Source organism: Ascaphus truei, chromosome 11 (genome assembly GCF_040206685.1).
Source record: "Ascaphus truei isolate aAscTru1 chromosome 11, aAscTru1.hap1, whole genome shotgun sequence".
In the NCBI taxonomy this organism is placed as follows: Eukaryota; Metazoa; Chordata; class Amphibia; order Anura; family Ascaphidae; genus Ascaphus; species Ascaphus truei.
In genome coordinates, this window is record NC_134493.1 from 24416367 (window position 1) to 24439760 (window position 23394).

Genomic DNA, 23394 nt, shown 5'->3' on the forward strand with positions numbered 1-23394 from the left:
AAAGTGGTTTAATGCAACAATAAGACTCCTTCCAGTCCTCCTTTAAATGGGCCAGCAGGGGTCTTGTGGAATCACTCCTATGTAAATATGGGTATGAATGCTTATTTGTAAGGATAGACATAAGAAAATCCATGCAATGTTCAGACGTTTGTTAAAGGGATTCTACCTTTTGAAGCGCTGCAATATCCACACGTGAAAACAATGACAAATGGAGGCACGTTTTGGAAAATGTACTATTTAATAAATAGTAATAAATAATTTGCAGGAACGCAACATGTATGAAGAAAATATAAGGCACTATAACTCCGTGTGCCGGTTGATGCACATTTTCCTGTTTATGCTTTTCTTGACAAATAAATTAACGATTACACATCTCCTATTATCCAGCAAATTGTCACTTGGAAAGGTGCTTGGATTTGCGTATTCTGCAGCTGTGCTCCATGTCAAAGTGTCTGAGGAAAATAAGAAGTGCCACATTACATCATTAACCCGTGTAATGCTGTACAAACATGTCACCACCTATTTTATTTACAGTGACCATTTAGGACCTAGATCTACAAAGCTCGGTTAAGTGAGTTAACGTAACTACGACCTGCAGTATGTAATTTAACGTCCATTATGCCTCACCGTGTATCTTTGTTGGCCAATAACATAACGTTGAGTCACGGTTTCTCCTGTGAAGAGCGTGGTCAATACCAGCCGTTAGTGATAATTACATGCAAATGAGGCGTTGCAATACCAGTGTATAACCACAGAAGTGCATTACAGTTAACCCTGGGACTTAAACATTAGATACTCTTAGACAAAGCTACATTAAGCCTATGTTAATGAGAGAACGGTAGTTTTTGCATATAATTAAGGATACGCATTAACCTAGGGCAGGGGTGTGCAAACTTTAGTCTGCGCAACAACCTTTTCACCTGTTTGCTGCCGGTTTCTGACGTGACGTAATTTGATGCCATGTTGCCAGAAGCCACCGGAGACCAGGTACGTGAGTTTGAGGCCTCACGCGTGCTTCCCCGGCCTTTAAATAAATTTAGGGAAGAGCGCGGGGCCTCAATGTGCTGCCCCCCCCCCAGTTCGCGCAACCCTGAGCTAAGGGAATAGAATATCTGTTCCTATTTTTTGGGAACGTCACATCAGCCCTGATTAAGATTTGCTAATCTAGCCCTTTAGTTTCTTGTAGCCCATAGGTTCTTCCAGTGGAGAACTGATGCAGCCCTATAATGGAAGACCTAGTTTATTTTGTATATTAAGTTGATGCTTTTGGGCTTTCACGGAACATGAGTGGTCCCAAACATGTCACAAGTTTGAATCTACAGTTGGATGTAATCTTGCCCACCTGTGCGATTACAGATTATTATATATCCTATAATCCAATCTTATTTAGAAATACACATTCTCCATCAGACATTCATTCCATAACAGTTTGTGGTACTGTACGACCTTGAGCTAAGTCTGTTTTATATACTTCCAACCATGTATTCCACACTGTATAAAACAAACTTTAGAATACAGGGTGTTCTAGCACAATAAGTATCACACAATGGGAAAAGTAACCCCTGCCCGGGAGAATTTACATGCATGATGGAGATGTGGGTATCACGACCCATTAAGTATCTTACTCTTCCTGGGACCACTTGCTACTTCCACCATTTTCCAACTTTTTGACATGGCTGAGGTCCACCAATAAAATAGCCTCTAAATATTTAATAAGTTAATTTTGTATGTGTTCTTTGGTTCTGAAAAATGCAGATGCATTAAAATGACGCTACACCCCTTAGTACTAGCATTGTGTCAGTCGTACCAAGTTAGCAGGATATCACACTTACTCGCTGGAAGAGCTGCTGGGACAGAAACCTTGAAGCTGCCTTCCCTGTATTTTGTTGCCCTCCGGTTTTGCAGTGGACGTAACCATAAAGATTTGCTGACTGAAGTGAAATACCTGCGATCACAAGAGCCTATATCCAGAAAAGAAACGAGAGGTTTGTAGCCTATTAACAAACAGGTCCTATCAATGTTTGGCTGTGGTCAACCCACTAATCAGGAACAGTTTGCACCTTTCTGACATCACCCTACAGCACAGCTACGTGAGTTTCTACACGACCTGCCTGCATACTGTATGTAACGCAAGTTAAATGCTTCCTGATAGCTCATGAAGGGGATGTTTATATTCTTTCGGTTCACTATGCCAGGCTAAAATGTGTCCCATTGAATTATTTTTCAGCATACCTCTATGGAATACAGGTGGAGTTCTGCACCAAGGCAACATGTCACATTTCTAAGTGTCCGAGTAATAAAACAAAGCCCAAAATAAGTACAATGTGAGATTTGGGGAAAGTACAGTAAGTGTGAGCACATGTGAAAATACCACTTTCTGCTAGTCTTTTTTTCCCCATCATCCGACACTCCAGATCTGATGTAGAGAACTAACCTTGATTAGAAAGTTTAGACTTGATTACTTTTATGAAATGTAATAAAACTGTGACCCACCCACAGACAAAAATAATTAGCAAAAATAAAAAAAAAGGTAGTGCTGATGAATAGACCCTGAAATGTTTTACTGCACACGGACCTTGCTTATTAGAAAAACAAATGCTTATTAAAAAATCATTTGCATGAGCATTTGAGACTAAAGCTGGAGATTGACGTTTTAAAATATTTAATGATTGCAACTATTATCGACATTGATAAAACTAGACCGAAAGTTGTTTCTAATCTCTAAATACAATTAATTCACCACCTTTGCCGTTTTCCTAATTTCTAAATACATTATTTTATAAATAAGAAATAAAGGCGACACCTAGCTCAAAACCCCATAAAGAGGTATATGCGTGCTGCCTGGGAGAATTGGAATATTGACTGAATAGCTGCACTTCATAGACAAAGTGCACTAAGGATCCCTATAGTAGGCGCACTGCAGACCTTTCTAATAGAATAACAAGGTCAGACAATGACTAAATGTATTAGAAGGTCATTATTTTATAAACCCTTCATTAAGGGATAAAAGCCCCACAAAAAGGGCTGATGGATTGGCTTGGTGAGTAAAGGCATTGACTCTGAAAACACCGAGTTTGAAACGGGAGTTTGGTTCAATTCCCAGTGTTGGCTCCTTTTGAGCTTGTGCAAGTCACTTTCCCTGTGGCTCAGGCACCAAAAACAGATTGAAAACTCATCTGGGCAGGGACTGTGTCTGTAAAAATCCAATGCTGCGTACGGAGCCCTATACTGTAATTGTGAAGTGCTATATGAAAAAAAATATTATTATTATTATTACACTGTATATATGATGGTTTTCTGCCAAAAAAAAAAATCCTCTCGATGTAAATTGGGATTTTCAACCAACAATGTACCCTTAGGTGCTCAGGACCTCTCCCTGATTTCTAGAACTCACCAGCCATTTCAACTTCAGGGAAAATAATGTGCTGAAGAAGAACACTGTCCAGATCATGGGGCAAATAATGAGACCCAACCAAAAGATTCGAGCTTCAACCTCGGTCGATGCAGAATTATTAGGTGGATCCTGAAAATCATTAAACAGGCAGGGTTAGGGTTAATTTACATTGTAAAAACAAATGACCATTTGCCATAAAATACCAAAGCACTTGTTACGGCTTACAGCAATGCAGTTAGACTTATTTGTTCCTTAGTGCGGATCATATACTTGTAGGCACAAACTAAGGTTGTGTTTAACCTTAGTTTGTATTTACAATTGTCTCTAGGGGTAATTGGGGTCCCCCTGTGTTCCGTAGGCACCCTGCACATATTCATTTATACGCTTTTGAGTGCTGTCTATTCTGTATTTATTATATACTTGTATGCCTATCTTGTTTCAATCTCATATTTTAATAGGGCAAGTTTATTGGCTTCTGTGACCACTATCAGGCTATTCAATGTATTTAAATGTCTCTCCTCTGGGAGATTCGTCCAACACCAGTAAGGGATAGTACACCAGATCCGTCGTGGGAGTGGCAGTGGGTGCACTAACCAACGTTTGATGAATCTGCCCCATAGCATTGTGTGTTAAAGAACGTCTATTTTTCTTGAAAACGCTTAATCTTTGTGCTTTAGAAAGATACCCCAGTAGTATTTTAGTCTGATACCTGCTTATACAAGTAGGAAAATGGAGAAATGTGTGGGAAGGGTAAGTTAATGATTTTCAATGAAACCATGTCAAATAATGTTTGTCGATCAGCATATGCTCCAGTAATCACCAAAACAATTTCAAGCTACATGTCAAAATTATACTTACTGACTTCAAAAAAGTTTACACCTACTGGATGATGAAAATGTGTATTTACAAAAATTAAGGGTAGTAATCAAAACTTAATTTTGGGCCAGCGCAAAAAACTGTTCTATTTGATTTTTTTTGTCTTAATAAACCTTTCTGCACGTGTGGTTCAATGAAATATGCTTGTTTTTATAACCCAGATATCTGGGTATTGTCCAAGACAAAATCTGCACCATGAAAATTGTCCCCTGTGTTATAGAAAACAGGCATGCATCATTAAATAAACAGGTTTGATTTGGGGTTATTTTACAGTAATGTTACTGGAAACACAGGCTGCAAAACAAACAGCTATCTAGTTGATCTAGTGTATATGGTTATTCCTTTTATATTATATATTGTTCTGAGGAAAAAGATAACAAAAGTTGATTGAATGTGACTAAAAAGTAATGACTCAAACAACCATCGGCAACTAAACCCCAATATTGTCAGCAAATAATCGGAGGAAGATGCGCCTCTGTCCCCTTTTAGTCCTGATGTGAAGAATGAAGAGGTAATGAGGCTTCCATTCAAAATGCTATAAAGTCGTCCTCCCTTTTGCTCTAATCTTCATTCATTTAAACATGGCTGTAATCAGCAAGGGGATGATGGCTTCACATCTTAGTGAATATTGCGAGTTAGCAATCTAATAATTCAAACAGATTGCTTCAAAGATGCTCCAAATATTACAAGTTGCTCATAGCAAGGGAAATACATAAAATGACAAACTCTTCTCAGGCAGTAAGTGGCTGCTTCTACTCAATCCTGTAGTGCTTGGCTCAATGAAATATGAAAAACATGTATTAAAGCAGGGGTGTGCAAACTTCCTGCGCTGTGCCCCCCACCTGCCTGCTCTGCCCGTGTCGCGCCCCCCCTGCGGTATCAAATAACGCCTTGGGTCATTTGACGTCACGTCACCCACAGCATCATTTGACGCTGCGTCTCCATGGCAACGGTCGTCAAATGACGCCATGGGATGGTGACATCACGTCACATGGCTCTGCGGCGTCATTTGACACCAAGTTGTCATGAAGACGAGAGGACCCGGAAGCCGGGTAAGTGAGGCGCGCCCCCCAGTTTTGCGCACCGCTGTCTTAAAGAACCAAAAAAGGTTATATAGCACGCCAGCTTTACCCACACATTATGACCAACAAAGAATATAGATGTACTGTATGTCAGTTGGTATAACATCAAATATACCCAAATAACTCAACAAATTCATAACATACTAAAAATAACACACCACAATTAGGCCAAGTTCATCAAAAATATAATGACTAAAGTGCGAATTCAACTGCAGGACTTAAACATAAAAGTCTCTCCACTAGTTGTTATGCATCATATAAAGTGCTGTTCCAAATAGTAGTCAATAGGTGGACCGATGGCCAAATCCAAGTCACCAGACTGTCTTGAATGGACCATGTCCAGCTTCTTCAAACACTTGCACACCTCGGAGTGGGCGGCTCCATCTCCTCAGAGCTGCAGTGGGCGAAAGGAGAGTGTGACATGGCCCGGGGAACAGGTGAGTGCAGGGAGAGAAGAGATGGATAGTGGGGAACGGATCAGCGCTACAGTGGATGCAGGGTGCCAATAAGGTATCACTGGGGGAGACCCTTCAACTACAGTATGAGGGGAGATAATAAGGGTTGTGACACCAGGAGCTGAGGGACTCATTGAGGCTTCCAGGGCCTGCGAGGGAGTGGTACGGAGGAGAGATCCAATGGGAAAGGGAGCATCATGGGAATGCAGGAGGTCTTACTGAGAGTAGACCCCCAAACATGGGGGCAGGTGCATCACAAGGGGCTGTATGAGGGCCTCTCTTGTAAAGCGCCAAATACAGCTGTGTGTGCTATATAAATAAAGATATACATACATAGGACAGTTACAATGCCAAGTAAAAGATAAAGACAGGTCGATGAATATATCTTTATCCAGAAAGAACAGCACTTTGTGGGAGCATCTATATGATTTGGATGTGGAAACTTTTGTTTGCGCCCCCCTGTCTGCCCTCTCCCCCCCCCCTCATATGACATCACATCGCGTTGTCACGGCGACATGTGGCCGAAGAGCAAGTTAGAGGCCTCGCGCCTCCCCCGGCATTTAATTTAAATGTTGTGGGGAAGAGAGCATCGCCTCTCAACGCTGCCCAGTTTGCGCACTCTTGTCCTATATAATACATAAGAATCAGTGGCAAGACTTTTACATTTAAGTCCTGCAGTTGAATTCATACTTTGTTCATTATATTTTTGATTAGCATAGAAGGGGCCATATTGGCATCTACTGTTTGAATATGTTCTTAATTGCAGTTTTGTTATTTGGGTACCTTTTTGTGGTATACCAACAAATAAATATACCCTTTGTTAATAATGTGTGGATAAAGCCCGAGTGCTATATTACCTCTCTTCGTTCTTTAGGCCATGGTTTTTTACTGTCCAATTTTCTAAACACTAACACGAGCCATAATGACATGGTATAAAGTGACCCGTCATAACTGTAACAGAACTAAAGAACTGGCCTCTTCAACTGCATAGTAGGATTTCCTAATTAAAAACGTACCTTTTTAGCTTCAAAGATCCAATGACTTTTTCCATCTTCATCAATCTGGTTCCACCATCGTAAACCAACCAAAAGCCGTCCGGTTACATTCTGACATAAAGAAGTATAGTAAGTGCCAGTTTGTATTCCCAGAATGAAAAAGATAGAAAAACTAGACTTTTTTGTATTCATGACCAACTATTCACATTAGTATTTACTACAACTTTTTTTTTTTGTATCCATGCGAGTGGGTCCAAATCAGAGAAATACTTTTTCTTTGTATGTGGTGGAAGTAGATTAAATGAGACTTCTGTAATCATTGTACAATGATGCATGTGACTTTATTTAAGAAAGGGTTGTAAGCAATGACTTATTTTTCCACAGAATAGATATCTTGGATGAAGATTATCTCAAGTCTCAACTGATCACTTTTGAATTTACCCATGTTCTTATCTCACCAAAGCACAATACTTGAGCTGCCATCACAGAGAACCTCTGGCCCAACATTTTGCCCCCTTCAATGATGGACTCACAGATATTGGATGTGAGATCCGTAGAGACTTAATAACAAAGAAACTGTAAAGTCAAGAGCATTCTCTGGATGAGTAAGTGAGCAATGGGCTTTTTGACCTATAAAAGTCACTGCATGGAAATGGCCCAGGTAAGAAAGGTAATCTGTCCTTTGCCGGACTTTCAATTAAAAAGAAGTTAATTCACTAGTTAGTTTGACCTTCTGCTCCCCCCCCCCCTTATATATTAATCATAAACTACATCTGAATCAAATCCTGCTGCAGAGGAACCACACACTGAGGTCAAGACGTCTTACATAAGGTATATTAAAACGGTTTAATATTTAAGCCTAATGTTAGGCCTACATTTCAGGCTCTGGTGTTGAGTGGGGTAGAGTGGGTATTGATTATCTAGTTCCCTCCACCCCGTGAAAACAGTTTTTTTTATACATGACCCCCCCCCTCCCTATCATGAAAGCAAATTTAAAAAAAAAAAGGGGAACAGAAGGTCATGGAATTAAAATATTTAACACACAATGTCTACAAAGACAAAAATAAATAAAATGATTTCGATTTTATGAAGTATAAATCAGTTAATTAAGGTTTGACACGGTTGAAATCATTAAACTTATCAGTGTCATTAGTAGATTACACTAGTTTTTACTGGGTCCTAATTTTTTAGAAAATCGGGTAACGGGTACCCGGGCACAATCAATCATTCTACCCGGCCGGGTACCCGGTTGGCACTTATCTGCAGGGTGAGGAAGACCGTGGCGACATCTGGGAGCAGCAGCAGAGATCTTGGTGGCGGTGGCAGCAATAGAAGTCTGGGTTCAGCTGGCGGGAGCAGCAGGAATACAGCAAACAGCTGATACCAGTGTGAGCCAAGGAACCATGTGACCGGAGCAGGAGCGTTCCTATTGGACAGCCGGGGAGGAGCCCAATAGCTGTGCTCTGTATTCCTGCTGCTCCCACCGGCTGAACACAGACTTCTGTTGCTGCCACCGCCAGCAGGACCTCTGCTGCTGCTCCCAGATGTCGCCGCGGTCTTCCTCTCCGGCCTTCCTCACCTTCCGTTGCCGGCTGCAGGTAAGTGATGATGTATTTTCAGCTACTCTGACATAACCGGCACCGGTTTCTACCCAATGCCGGGCTCAGCCCCCTGCTGCCGGGTCCGGGTAATGTCCAGGTAGCTGAAAAAGCGCCGGGTACCGGGTAGTTACCCTGTGCATGGTACATCACTAGATTACACCAAACGACAGTCCTTTCTATCCATGACTATGGAGAAATAGCTGGACAAATGCTAATAAATCCAAAATGGGGTTCCATAGCCAACATCAGAGCCAGAAAATATTAGCAAAATGAATGTAATGAGAAGCATCTCTGGGATAAAAGCACCTTACCTTGACAGACCAAAAGTCAAAGGACAGAAGGAGCAGAATAGTGACAAAACAGGTAACAAAGCTTTTGCTGAACCAGTCACAGAACAAGTACGCAACAATGGCGCCGACTCGGAAAAACAGGTGAAAAAACGTAGCCAACGGGTGCCTAGGGAACAACCCAGAAAACTTAGAAGCAGACACAGAAACAATGGGGTCTATTTGCTAAAGTCTTACGGCTGCTAAATTGGGGCAAGAAGCAAGTGCAAAAGCACTATATTTACTGAAGAAAAGGAAACCCATGGAAGGCAACAGGAATCGTTCCTTTAATAATAATAATAATAATAATAATAATAATAATAATATATATATATATATAGTAATTATGTTGTACTGGGTTTGCCCCAGTTTTGCATCTAGAAGACTTTTAACAAAAACAATGTTTACAATTAAAAAGTGCAAAACTATAAAAGCTTTCCCTGCGAGAAAACACTCAAACACAGACCCAAATACATAGATATATCATTACTTTAAGTAAATATGTAGGACATTAAAAATTGAGCAACAAATATATTTTGCCTGAACTTGGTAACATTTATGTGGACTTGACCCACCACAGTGTTGTGTATCATGAAACTCTCTTTTCTGGGCAAGTGAAGGGAACCCAGCTTGGGGTACAGGACCCTTCTCTTTAACAGTGCCATATGGCAGCGGTGCGCACACTGGGGGGTGCGAGAATTTCCAAGGGGGTCGTGGCAGTTACAGAGGCCCCGTGCTCATCCCCACAGCATATAAATTAAATGCCGGGGGATGTGCAAGGCCTCAGTAACTCCCTTACCTGCTCTCTGCCGGGTCTTCCGTGCCGCATCGCCATGGCAACGCACGTGTGTCGGGCTGTGTGCATTGACTGGGGTGGATTGGTTGGTGACGGGTCATGTGACCCTTCAGCGCGCTTGAAAATCAATTTTCCCTGTCTCCCCAAGTGCCTAGCTTTGCTAAGCGTACGTGCAAGAGCGCACCGTGTGAGCGTGGCCGTACTTATTGGGAATCACTGAAGTGATCGTGCCAAGCGCGCTCAGCGGCAGCGAGGCCGCAGCCCAAGTCTAGCTGTGAATGTAGAATAACACATTGCAGACTATAGAATACACTTTGCTTCTGCGCCGAGTAAAGCTGCGGCTGAGCGCGCTTGCAGCGCTCACTTCAATAATAATATCAAATGTATGTGCACGAGCGCGCGCGTGACTGTACACACTCTCCAAAGCTCAGCGCTTGGAGAAACGTGGAAATTTGATTTCCAAGTGCTGAGAATGGTCACATGAACGTTCTGTAACCAATCAGCGTGGAGATTCGCCGGAGGTGGGATTGGAGGGAAAGGCTGGTAAGGTGTACACACACACACACACACACACACACACACCCCCACCCCACCCACCCCACCCCTCCAGCAAATTACACGCCCCCTCCCTTAATATCCACACCCCCCCACTCCTGCTCTCAAATTATTGCAGGACAGCGAGCGCTCATGCTTGGAGAGTTGGTGACCTCACCGCTCAAGCATGAGCGAGCTCAGGGGCAGCGTGGCTGCAGCCTAAGGCTAGGTCCCCAGTACGTTCTGCAGCGCACACCGCCGCGTTGAGCAACAGATTTTTCCGAAGACAACAAAACTGTGTTCAGAAGTAGCGACAGCGTCACGTGGGTCCGTGAGAACCAATCCTGTGGCAGACTTCCCAAGCCAATCACAGCAAAGGAAATAGCTGCCAATCAGAGCGCAGACACTTCAGCTTGCTGCTGAAGAGGATGTTACTTTTTAGCCACGCCCGCTCGACGCACATTCCGTCGCAAAGACTCAGTCAGAGGTGAGACCGCAGTTTCCACACGTGCACGCCCACACCAGCTACAGTGAAGACTGGGGCCGCAGCCTTAGGTAGGACTCAGAACTAAATGTGTTAATGCAGCTGCAACACCAAAGCTGCAGTGACTAGAGCAAACAGAAAGCCCTTAGGCCTGGGACATGGTGCAGGGAGCGGCGCTGGGCAGCGCTGACGCTCATGCTCACCTAGGAGATTTTTCTTGTCCCTGCATGAGCGTCAGCGAGCGCGCTTGTGTGCAGGGTGGGAGCAGGCCGGGAGGCGGGGCTAGGGCGCCACGTCCTGCCATTGGCTTCTGGCAGTCACGTGACCGGCCCTGCGCTTGCATGAGCGTTAAATTTCAAACTTGCCTGACTCGGCAAATTTTCTCAGCCTCCGCACGCATCAGCACGCATGCGGAAGCGGCTGCTAAAGCCGCGCTGATAACAGATGCAGGGGGTAAGTGCATCTGCTCAGCACGGCTCAGCAAGGCTGATCCTACTATGTCCCAGGCCTTAGGCTAAGGCTTCGTCCTTAGTGCAGGCTACGTAGCTCGAGCCGAAAAACAAACACTAGGACGGCAATGTAGTATTGCATAGTGTGCATGCACATGCGCTACAGGGAGAGTGGCACTTCGCAATACAAACAAGTTTGTTTTGCAAGCATGAAGCCGGGGGGAGGAGCGCGGACAAAGCCTAAAATTATAGTAGGCGCGCACGTGACAGAGAGCATGGCGTCGCGCACGCCAGTCGCCCGAGTGATGGGTGAACTGAGCTTCCAGCGATTGGGGAGGCGTGGCGGGCGCGTCACCAGGCTGGTTCACCTGCACTGATTGAACCGCTTTATATGACGCGGCCGCCTCGTGAAAAAACAAAATTATTATGTTTTTAAATCTGCCGTGCGGTCGCTCTGCATTGCACCCGCCCCTATCAGTTGCTGCACTTTGTTCTCGCAGCGCGCAAAACCGCACACACCGTCGCGCCTACTACAATCCGCAGCCTTAGAAAGGGTAGAAGATTTTAGACATACATAGTGGCTGCTTATTTAAAGCGGCAATCCTCCCTCACCAACCCCCTTTTGGGAGGAGTCCTTCTGAGTTAAAGCGTGGGCCGCCAGATCCTGACACGCTGAGGATGAAGTAACTGGTATTACTTCCTGGTTTGTAAAGGGGATTTTAAAAAAGGAAGCCGCAAACCCGATGATATTGCACCTTCGCATTGGCAGCCATTTTGTTTCCCCGGGGAGGGAGATTTAAAACCAGTAACTTCCCCAGTATAGCGCAGTTGAGCTCTGGGAGATTTCCAGTTTTCCATGCTAGAACTGCAACAGAAGAAAAACAACATAGAGTCGCCCTATTCAATAAGGTGAGAAGCAGGGTAACACACAGTTACTGATGCATTAATACCTATTACCACTTTGAGTACCGGAGGGGCCGTGCACTCGCGAGCATGTGAGCAAGCGGTCACGTGATTGCTCCTTCATGGATAGGGAGGAGCCCCCTCCCCCGCTTCTGTTCCTCATCAGTGTAAATCGCGTCTCCTAGCAAAACAAGCATTTTTTTTTTAACTTAGGTACTGTGTGCCAGACCCCATGTACTCAAAGGGTTAAAGTGAATGGAGGCTGATGCGCTCTTAACTGTGCGTTACCCTACTTCTAAAAATATGTATCTGTGTGAAAAGGGAACAATTAAGCCGATCTGCACAATATGGGCCAGATTTACTAAACGTTGCTAAAAATGTAAGCAGCAGTCCCGCTTGCTCACTTTTCCCCGGAGCTCATCCATGGTTCCCCCAATGCCTGGAAATCCCCATTCCCAAGCGGAGAGACGGCTGTCTGCCAGGCTGTTAGGGACCTCACGGCCACATGCGTAGCTTGTGTGTCAAAACTGGTACAAACCTAGAAATATCTCGCAAACCAGGGGGTGCCCGCGACGTCGGACCACGGATCATCTTCAGGGGTTCAGGTAGGCTACGAAAAATAATAATTTGGGGCGAGGAGGCTGCTTGAAGATGCCTTATGCCACACTCATTTGAATAGGCAATAAATAAGGTGTCACGCCCTTTCTTACTATGTATACAGCACATATTCCAATCCACCTGTATTGTCTCTAGTTTTAAAGCAATGTCCTTCCCAGCCTGCCTTTTGCCATTCTAACTGACCCACAAACAATAAATAGTACGTGTTTCAGTGCTTTTACTCAAGTGTTTTAACGACCACAGAAAAGAGAGGTCATTCTTTTTTTATATATCTTTTTACACATATTTAAATGAGGTATGTATATCTGTAACGCCTGTATGCCCGCAGACCTGGCCAGTCCCCAGTACTGAGGTGGGTAAGGGTATAACACGCACCCACAGAAGTGAGGGCGTGCCCGGAGTGTGGGAAGGTGCGTTGCCGGGCCTGGTGAGAAAGGGTTAACGTGATACTTGCTGAGTCCGGGGTTCCAGAAGTCCGAGGGTCAATATCCAAGAGCCGTGGGTCAGGGGCCGGAGAAAGCAGCGTAGTGAGGTCCAAAGCCGAGTCCAGGGGTAGCGAGGTACACGTAGTCAAACAAGAGCCGAGATCAAATCCAAAAGGTATCCAACCGGGGCAGGGACAGGAACAAGAGCTGGAACAGAGAACAGAGCCTGGCATAGACACTGCACACAGGAGTCACAGAGGAACTATGCAGAGCGAGGAAGGAGAGGGCAGACTGGGGTTATAAATGCAGGAGGACCAATGGTAGCAAGGGGTGGAGCGAGGCCTGTCTGAGTGATCCCAGGGATAGGTCCCGGTGAGCAGGGAGGGATTCAGAGAGGTGAGTAATTGAAATCGCCTGCAGCCGATGGGGGGCGGAGCCAGCGGCACGGGAGGACGAGTAAGAGGATCTGTAAGCTTGCCGTGCGCGCGCCCTGGCCGCGCGTGGGAGGATGGGCGTGCGCCGCGGAGGAGCGGCACTGCGTGGGGGCAGGAGAGGTAAGGAGCGGGGAACCGGAGCCGACAGCCGCACTGGGAGCTGAGGTGACGGGGACCTGCTGAGAGGCGAGAGTCCCCCGATCCCTTATTTATATAGTGCTTTACAATACAAGTGACATAATATTATAACACAATGGGAATACGCCCTTCAGACAAAACAAAAGGAGTCCCTGCCCCGAAGAGCTTACTATCTAAGTGGAGAGAACTTAGAGACAGTAGGAGGTTGTACTGTTAAGTGCTCTGCAAGCGGTCAAGAGGGCCAGGTTGTCAAGTTAACAGAACACAATTGAGTAGCTCTGCTTTAGAACGTACAGTCAGTTTAAAAGGATTAGGAACATCTGGAATGGCGAAACCCATAATAAAAGTTGTAGAGAGGCGGTTGTATGGCAGCTTTTGCTGCACTCGAATTCCTGTGTATGTTATGTTACATATGTATACATGTGGAAATGCACCATTATATCTGGGACCTCACAGTGTGCAGTGACCAGGCATAGACTCACCACAGAAATAACAGCAGGCACAGATATCATTTCAAAGCACAACTGCAGAGAAATATACACATTGCTTTGTTTAAATATACCTGATTTTTGCCTTCCTCATAGCCAACTCTTCTTCATTTCCTAAATCTAGGGATATGTCCTCTGTATCATCCACCAAAATCTGCAACAAAAGATTAGAACATTGTAAGGCCGCCAAAGCCAATGCTGAGGGCACAAGGGGTCAGGGGTTCTCAATAGCAAGCCTGTGACCTGTCCCTGATTGTGTGTGAGAGTCACAGATGTAAAGTCAGTCTCACCGATTAGCCTCAGGGACATCACAGACTAAAAGTATTGCTGATCAAAAAATAGTATATCAATGAAATACTGATTTTGAACTGGAACCCTCGATCTCACCGATTTTGGAAATTGAAGGTTCCTACCTCTGATTAGCTAGTGTATCGTATGCATTACATTTCTGCATCATTGCTTGAAACAATAAGAAATAACAAAAAGGACACCATCAGTGAACTGCAAACGGGCAATTATGGATAAAAGATACAACTATTTACTAGCCTTCTGGGGCTGTAAGACACAGTGACACAATTCATACACTTACTTACACTACCCACTGATGGCTTTCTACAAGTGACTTTGGGCATCGCTAGTCTCTACACTGCGATACCCCAAGTGGTGGCCTCGTGGTTACTGAAAGATGGTTGAGCAATATTCCAATGTACCATGGAACTCCCATAGCGTTTCTGCTGCAACTCATTAGTGTACATTGGTTATAGAATCATAATGCAATTATTTCAGATTTGAACATACTTACCATTGGACCCAATATGGCTTTCTCCTTTACAAATATCTACATGGCAGAATTTGAACAGAAGTAGATCTTCGCCAATCCACTCACTGAAAATCGCATTTCCTTCTACTGTAGCTATATTAACAATCTTTTCTATGTCTAGACTGGAACCGAACTGCTAGAGTTTGTTAGACACTTGGACGGCTTCCCAACACCCATTATGATTACACTAATTTATGATGAGACTACAATTAAATTCCTTACAGTCTACAAAAACACCGCCAGTCTCACAACCACCATTTAAAACAAAATGACTGATCGAAACAGTGTCATATGCTAGTAGCTTTCACCAGCCACCGCTACAGAGAAGACTGCCATATTCACAAATGGTGAAAGTAGTCCGACTGGTAAGTGAGCAATCCCAACTTAAAGAACAATTAGAGACTATGGACATACCTTTTGCTTTTAGAACGAGGCTATAGTCACAAAGAGGTTAAAAAATAGCATGACTAAAGCCTTGAGCTCCATTACTCCCCCTTCTTGGAAACGGAAATCTAAGACTGGTTCAGCCAGTACTTTCCTTCTAATCTCCCCCTATTCAACGATTACCAAACTACTTAAAGATAGCGTTCAGCACCTTTGGCATATTTTAACTTGTCACAATTGCCTTGTAGATCACGCTTCTGTTTAACGAGAAATGTAAGGAACATCCTTTTACAGCCTGAGCCACTTTCCAAGCACAGCCCTTCCCAAGGTGCCTGAATCTTTGGAGCGGACAAGAAAAAGGGCTTCAAATGCTAAATGATTCAAAGCATGTCTTTTAAACACCCCCATTCTGCCAAAAACATACCAATTAAACTTTTTTTTACATGAGCATCCAAGTCTGTAATTTATATAATTATATGCCTGTGCATTCTCTATTTCAGTCATTTTAGTGAACATAGGTGTTCTATTTGCCTGGCCTTTCACAATGACGCCAGCAACAAAGCTGTCGCTCAGCATTTTTTGGACCTAAATCATTAATTATCATCTCTCCGACACACAGTATGGTCATTGGCCAAGTCAAACACCCTAGAAGTCAGTGGAGACGTTTTCAACAAATTATTGCTGCAACGCAAAGCGAATCTTCACTTTGAACACTGCGCTCCCACGAAGACCTAAAGAAAATCTCCCCTTCAACTGTAATCCCATTTTTGTGTGCGGATTTTAATATGACACTGACTATCTAATCTCCAGTGTGGATTACAATTTGCTGCACCTCTACCATTAATGTGTATAACCTACAGTATGTATTGCACTAATTGGGTGGGATGCCGGCCACCTATTAATATTGCCTGGTATCACAACCAACATGGTGTTTCCTGGTTCCTTTTGGTATGATTAACTGGTACCAGGATGTATGTTGCTGAGCCGAGTACAATATATCCTTTGAGGATTACAATACAACACTTCTCTACAACTGATATCTCTCCCCCTCCAACTGGGAGAGATGCTAACCTCCTAACAGTGCTGCCCAGGACCGTAATCAGGGACAGATATGCGGATACAATAGGACAACGCGACTTTTCACTAAGTGAGACTACTCTGAATTATCATGCTCTAATACACGTACGTACGTACGCACACATCACACACACGTGATGAAAGAATGCCTGTAATCTAAAATCTAGAAGTATAAAAGGGATTTAGCGGTTAAGTGGGTGCACACTGGCCGGTCTGGGTTCACCTCTCCAGATCAAGTATATACACAAAATTGTAACGATGGCCACAGCTGTCCGAATGTAGAAAAATACAAAAATGAGTGTATTCAATGCATCACGGAGACATAAATACAAACTGGGCAACGTTTCAGGCCTGAGGGTTTGGCACGAAAAACGAATCCTCATTATTTAACAGCAGGTAGCAGTGTAGTTGCTGCAGGAGCTTGAGAAAGGGCCTCTATGACCTGAAACGTTGCCCAGTTTGTATTTTTGTCTCTGCAATGCATTGAATAAACTAATTTTTTGTATTTGTCTACATTCAGAGTGCTGTGGAGATAGATAGATAAAAAAAAAAGTGTTACACATTCAGGCGCTTAAATACTAGTTTCATTTATAATTTGATCAATTAAACTATTATTTAGCATTTTCTTTAAGTCCCGTGTCTAGATTTTGGCAATTTTGTAACTATCTAGTTCAGTTTTTCTATATACAGTATGTGGTGCATAGTGAATGCTGTCCCACGCCTCTTCTTACACAGGTACACTAGGGATAATCACAGTGAGTGTAGGACTGTACAGTATTTATGAGTGCACTGTTATCTATGAGTTGCTGAGGGCGCAGGGAGAAGCTATAATCTGCAGAAGCAACATCTCTGCGCTGGGGAGAAAGCTAAAGTGGGCTGCTGGGTTGGCCAGAGGTTGGGGGCTGCAGGTGAGGCCCCCGAGGGCCTTCTGTTAGCCAACAATGGTCTAGAACCATCCTGGACAGCAGCTCACTATTTGAAATTCAAAATGATCACAACAGAATATGACTCCGATGAGCAAATTTCGCTCATTTTGCAGCGGGCTTTAAACCAGGAGCTGAAACTGATCAGAACAATGAATGGATCAAGGATCGGCACCCACTGTCCAAGGTGCCACATTATAAGGAATTTCATGCAGGAGGGAGAGGGCGTGGGTGCTATGATACCTTTTATTGGACCAACTTGTTCAGGAATTTAATACATTTGGAGGGGGAGGGGGCGGGAATGGAAAACAAAATGATGGCATTTAACCCCTTAGCTGTCAGAGGGGGTCAGCTCTGGCAGTGAGAGGGTTAATGGTGGCCACCCCGTATTGAAAGCCGCTGTTTATGACCAGTGCTGCCAATAAGAGATAGTGGCTGCAGGTGAGCTGCATGTGCATGTGTGGCCTTTCTATCCAGCACCCTCCAGGTGACCATGTCCCTGTGTATTGTATGTCTTTATTTATAAAGTGCCAAAAGTGTACTCAGCGCTTCACAAATAATACAGTACAGGGAATTCTAATAATACAATAAGTGCAGCAAAATCAGACAATGGGAAAGGAAATCCCTGTCCTGGAGAGCTTACAATCTGCTGCAGAGGGGGAAGGAGACATTAGGACAGGCACAGTGAGGGACGTGGGATGGGGAGGGGGAAGGAGGCATTAGGACAGGCACAGTGAGGGATGTGGGATGGGGAGGGGGAAGGAGACATTAGGACAGGCACAGTGAGGGACGTGGGATGGGGAGGGGGAAGGAGACATTAGGACAGGCACAGTGAGGGATGTGGGATGGGGAGGGGGAAGGAGACATTAGGACAGGCACAGTGAGGGATGGGGGATGGGAGGGGGAAGGAGACATTAGGACAGGTACAGTGAGGGATGTGGGATGGGAGGGGGCAGGAGACATTAGGACAGGCACAGTGAGGGATGTGGGATGGGAGGGGGAAGGAGACATTAGGACAGGCACAGTGAGGGATGTGGGATGGGAGGGGGCAGGAGACATTAGGACAGGCACAGTGAGGGATGTGGGATGTGAGGGGGAAGGAGACATTAGGACAGGCACAGTGAGGGATGGGGGATGAGGGATGGGGGGGAGGAGACATTAGGACAGGCACAGTGAGGGATGTGGGATGGGGAGGGGGAAGGAGACATTAGGACAGGCACAGTGAGGGATGGGGGATGGGAGGGGGAAGGAGACATTAGGACAGGTACAGTGAGGGATGGGGGATGGGAGGGGGCAGGAGACATTAGGACAGGCACAGTGAGGGATGGGGGATGGGAGGGGGAAGGAGACATTAGGACAGGCACAGTGAGGGATGGGGGATGAGGGATGGGGGATGAGGGATGGGGGATGAGGGATGGGGGGGAGGAGACATTAGGACAGGCACAGTGAGGGACGTGGGATGGGGAGGGGGCAGGAGACATTAGGACAGGCACAGTGAGGGATGTGGGATGGGGAGGGGGAAGGAGACATTAGGACAGGCACAGTGAGGGATGTGGGATGGGGAGGGGGAAGGAGACATTAGGACAGGCACAGTGAGGGATGTGGGATGGGGAGGGGGAGGGGGAAGGAGACATTAGGACAGGCACAGTGAGGGACGTGGGATGGGGAGGGGGCAGGAGACATTAGGACAGGCACAGTGAGGGACGTGGGATGGGGAGGGGGAGGGGGAAGGAGACATTAGGACAGGCACAGTGAGGGATGTGGGATGAGGGAGGGGGAAGGAGACATTAGGACAGGCACAGTGAGGGGTGGGGGATGAGGGATGGGGGGGAGGAGACATTAGGACAGGCACAGTGAGGGATGTGGGATGGGGAGGGGGAAGGAGACATTAGGACAGGCACAGTGAGGGATGTGGGATGGGGAGGGGGAAGGAGACATTAGGACAGGCACAGTGAGGGATGTGGGATGGGGAGGGGGAGGGGGAAGGAGACATTAGGACAGGCACAGTGAGGGACGTGGGATGGGGAGGGGGCAGGAGACATTAGGACAGGCACAGTGAGGGACGTGGGATGGGGAGGGGGAGGGGGAAGGAGACATTAAGACAGGCACAGTGAGGGATGTGGGATGAGGGAGGGGGAAGGAGACATTAGGACAGGCACAGTGAGGGGTGGGGGATGAGGGATGGGGGGGAGGAGACATTAGGACAGGCACAGTGAGGGATGGGGGATGAGGGATGGGGGGGAGGAGACATTAGGACAGGCACAGTGAGGGATGTGGGATGAGGGATGGGGGGGAGGAGACATTAGGACAGGCACAGTGAGGGATGTGGGATGGGGAGGGGGAAGGAGACATTAGGACAGGCACAGTGAGGGATGGGGGATGGGGAGGGGGAAGGAGACATTAGGGCAGGCACAGTGAGGGATGGGGGATGAGGGATGGGGGGGAGGAGACATTAGGACAGGCACAGTGAGGGACGTGGGATGGGGAGGGGGAAGGAGACATTAGGACAGGCACAGTGAGGGATGTGGGATGGAGAGGGGGAATGAGACATTAGGACAGGCACAGTGAGGGATGGGGGATGGGAGGGGGCAGGAGACATTAGGACAGGCACAGTGAGGGATGGGGGATGGGAGGGGGCAGGAGACATTAGGACAGGCACAGTGAGGGACGTGGGATGGGGAGGGGGAAGGAGACATTAGGATAGGCACAGTGAGGGATGTGGGATGGGGAGGGGGAGGGGGAAGGAGACATTAGGACAGGCACAGTGAGGGATGTGGGATGGGGAGGGGGAAGGAGACATTAGGACAGGCACAGTGAGGGATGTGGGATGGGGAGGGGGAAGGAGACATTAGGACAGGCACAGTGAGGGACGTGGGATGGGGAGGGGGAAGGAGACATTAGGACAGGCACAGTGAGGGACGTGGGATGGGGAGGGGGAAGGAGACATTAGGACAGGCACAGTGAGGGACGTGGGATGGGGAGGGGGAAGGAGACATTAGGACAGGCACAGTGAGGGACGTGGGATGGGGAGGGGGAAGGAGACATTAGGACAGTCACAGTGAGGGACGTGGGATGGGGAGGGGGAAGGAGACATTAGGACAGGCACAGTGAGGGACGTGGGATAGGGAGGGGGAAGGAGACATTAGGACAGGCACAGTGAGGGATGTGGGATGGGGGGGAGGAGACATTAGGACAGGCACAGTGAGGGACGTGGGATGGGGAGGGGGAAGGAGACATTAGGACAGGCACAGTGAGGGATGTGGGATGGGGGGGAGGAGACATTAGGACAGGCACAGTGAGGGATGTGGGATGGGGAGGGTGAAGGAGACATTAGGACAGGCACAGTGAGGGATGTGGGATGGGGAGGGAGAAGGAGACATTAGGACAGGCACAGTGAGGGATGTGGGATGGGGGGAAGGAGACATTAGGACAGGCACAGTGAGGGATGTGGGATGGGGAGGGGGAAGGAGACATTAGGACAGGCACAGTGAGGGATGTGGGATGGAGAGGGGGAAGGAGACATTAGGACAGGCACAGTGAGGGATGGGGGATGGGAGGGGGCAGGAGACATTAGGACAGGCACAGTGAGGGATGGGGGATGGGAGGGGGCAGGAGACATTAGGACAGGCACAGTGAGGGATGTGGGATGGGGAGGGGGAAGGAGACATTAGGATAGGCACAGTGAGGGATGTGGGATGGGGAGGGGGAGGGGGAAGGAGACATTAGGACAGGCACAGTGAGGGACGTGGGATGGGGAGGGGGAAGGAGACATTAGGACAGGCACAGTGAGGGACGTGGGATGGGGAGGGGGAAGGAGACATTAGGACAAGCACAGTGAGGGACGTGGAATGGGGAGGGGGAAGGAGACATTAGGACAGGCACAGTGAGGGACGTGGGATGGGGAGGGGGAAGGAGACATTAGGACAGGCACAGTGAGGGACGTGGGATGGGGAGGGGGAGGGGGAAGGAGACATTAGGACAGGCACAGTGAGGGATGTGGGATGGGGGGGAGGAGACATTAGGACAGGCACAGTGAGGGATGTGGGATGGGGAGGGTGAAGGAGACATTAGGACAGGCACAGTGAGGGATGTGGGATGGGGAGGGAGAAGGAGACATTAGGACAGGCACAGTGAGGGATGTGGGATGGGGGGAAGGAGACATTAGGACAGGCACAGTGAGGGATGTGGGATGGGGAGGGGGAAGGAGACATTAGGACAGGCACAGTGAGGGATGTGGGATGGGGAGGGGGAAGGAGACATTAGGACAGGCACAGTGAGGGATGTGGGATGGGGAGGGAGAAGGAGACATTAGGACAGGCACAGTGAGGGATGTGGGATGGGGAGGGAGAAGGAGACATTAGGACAGGCACAGTGAGGGACGTGGGATGGGGAGGGGGAAGGAGACATTAGGACAGGCACAGTGAGGGATGTGGGATGGGGGGAAGGAGACATTAGGACAGGCACAGTGAGGGATGTGGGATGGGGAGGGGGAAGGAGACATTAGGACAGGCACAGTGAGGGATGTGGGATGGGGAGGGGGAAGGAGACATTAGGACAGGCACAGTGAGGGATGTGGGATGGGGAGGGAGAAGGAGACATTAGGACAGGCACAGTGAGGGATGTGGGATGGGGAGGGGGAAGGAGACATTAGGACAGGCACAGTGAGGGATGTGGGATGGGGAGGGGGAAGGAGACATTAGGACAGGCACAGTGAGGGATGTGGGATGGGGAGGGGGAAGGAGACATTAGGACAGGCACAGTGAGGGATGTGGGATGGGGAGGGGGAAGGAGACATTAGGACAGGCACAGTGAGGGAAGTGGGATGGGGAGGGGGAAGGAGACATTAGGACAGGCACAGTGAGGGACGTGGGATGGGGAGGGGGAAGGAAACATTAGGACAGGCACAGTGAGGGACGTGGGATGGGGATGGGGAGGGGGAAGGAGACATTAGGACAGGCACAGTGAGGGACGTGGGATGGGGAGGGGGAAGGAGACATTAGGACAGGCACAGTGAGGGACGTGGGATGGGGAGGGGGAAGGAGACATTAGGACAGGCACAGTGAGGGACGTGGGATGGGGAGGGGGAAGGAGACATTAGGACAGGCACAGTGAGGGACGTGGGATGGGGAGGGGGAAGGAGACATTAGGACAGGCACAGTGAGGGACGTGGGATGGGGAGGGAGAAGGAGACATTAGGACAGGCACAGTGAGGGACGTGGGATGGGGAGGGGGAAGGAGACATTAGGACAGGCACAGTGAGGGACGTGGGATGGGGAGGGGGAAGGAGACATTAGGACAGGCACAGTGAGGGACGTGGGATGGGGAGGGAGAAGGAGACATTAGGACAGGCACAGTGAGGGACGTGGGATGGGGAGGGGGAAGGAGGCATTAGGACAGGCACAGTGAGGGACGTGGGATGGGGAGGGGGAAGGAGACATTAGGACAGGCACAGTGAGGGATGTGGGATGGGGAGGGGGAAGGAGACATTAGGACAGGCACAGTGAGGGATGTGGGATGGGGAGGGAGAAGGAGACATTAGGACAGGCACAGTGAGGGATGTGGGATGAGGGATGGGGGGGGAGGAGACATTAGGACAGGCACAGTGAGAGATGTGGGATGGGGAGGGGGAAGGAGACATTAGGACAGGCACAGTGAGGGATGGGGGATGGGGGATGAGGGATGGGGGGGAGGAGACATTAGGACAGGCACACTGAGGGATGTGGGATGGGGAGGGGGAGGGGGAGGGAGGGGGAAGGAGACATTAGGACAGGCACAGTGAGGGATGTGGGATGGGGAGGCCGAAGGAGACATTAGGACAGGCACAGTGAGGGATGTGGGATGGGGAGGGGGAAGGAGACATTAGGACAGACACAGTGAGGGATGTGGGATGGGGAGGGGGAAGGGGACATTAGGACAGGCACAGTGAGGGATGGCAATGAGACATTAGGGCAAACAAGTGGGGTGTGAAGGGGACAGAATGGGGACAGAATGGGGGTGTTACCTGTTTCATCCTCTCTGCAATGTAACGTGACGCTTCCCTTCTCTTCCCAGGGCTCTGTTGCTATGAGAGGATAGGCGGGGCGCCGTTGCTAAGGTGCAGCCTCAATCTTGTAAAAAAAAAAAAAGGGGGGATTGGCAGATGGGAATAGCCAATAAACCGTTGTGATTGGTAGGGAGCCAATGGGGTGTGTT

The 23394-nt window shown here is 47.7% G+C and overlaps 1 protein-coding gene across 2 annotated transcripts; it reads right to left on the bottom strand.

The window, feature by feature from the left end:
• Window positions 1–246: 246 nt before the first annotated feature.
• TVP23A (trans-golgi network vesicle protein 23 homolog A) lies at window positions 247–23324 on the bottom strand. Of its 2 annotated transcripts, XM_075565343.1 has the most exons (8): window positions 23204–23324; window positions 14073–14152; window positions 12434–12505; window positions 8715–8859; window positions 6824–6913; window positions 3395–3523; window positions 1833–1961; window positions 247–452 (listed from the first exon to the last, which is right to left on the bottom strand). In XM_075565343.1, exons 1-8 carry the CDS (start codon window positions 23210–23212, stop codon window positions 444–446), a joined length of 663 nt encoding a protein of 220 aa, XP_075421458.1. In that variant the 5' UTR covers window positions 23213–23324; the 3' UTR covers window positions 247–443. The 2 variants fall into 2 exon arrangements, with proteins under 2 accessions (XP_075421458.1, XP_075421459.1); XM_075565344.1 differs by lacking the exon at window positions 12434–12505 and having other exon boundaries at window positions 249–452.
• Between the last annotated feature and the right edge of the window lie 70 nt (window positions 23325–23394).

Coding starts and splice junctions, on each gene's coding strand:
- TVP23A (XM_075565343.1), bottom strand. Junction 12,506..14,072: donor ATGAGGAAGGCAAAAATCAG/GTATATTTAAAC, acceptor TATTTTTCGTAG/CCTACCTGAACCCCTGAAGA. Junction 6,914..8,714: donor TTGACTTTTGGTCTGTCAAG/GTAAGGTGCTTT, acceptor TCTTTATGTCAG/AATGTAACCGGACGGCTTTT.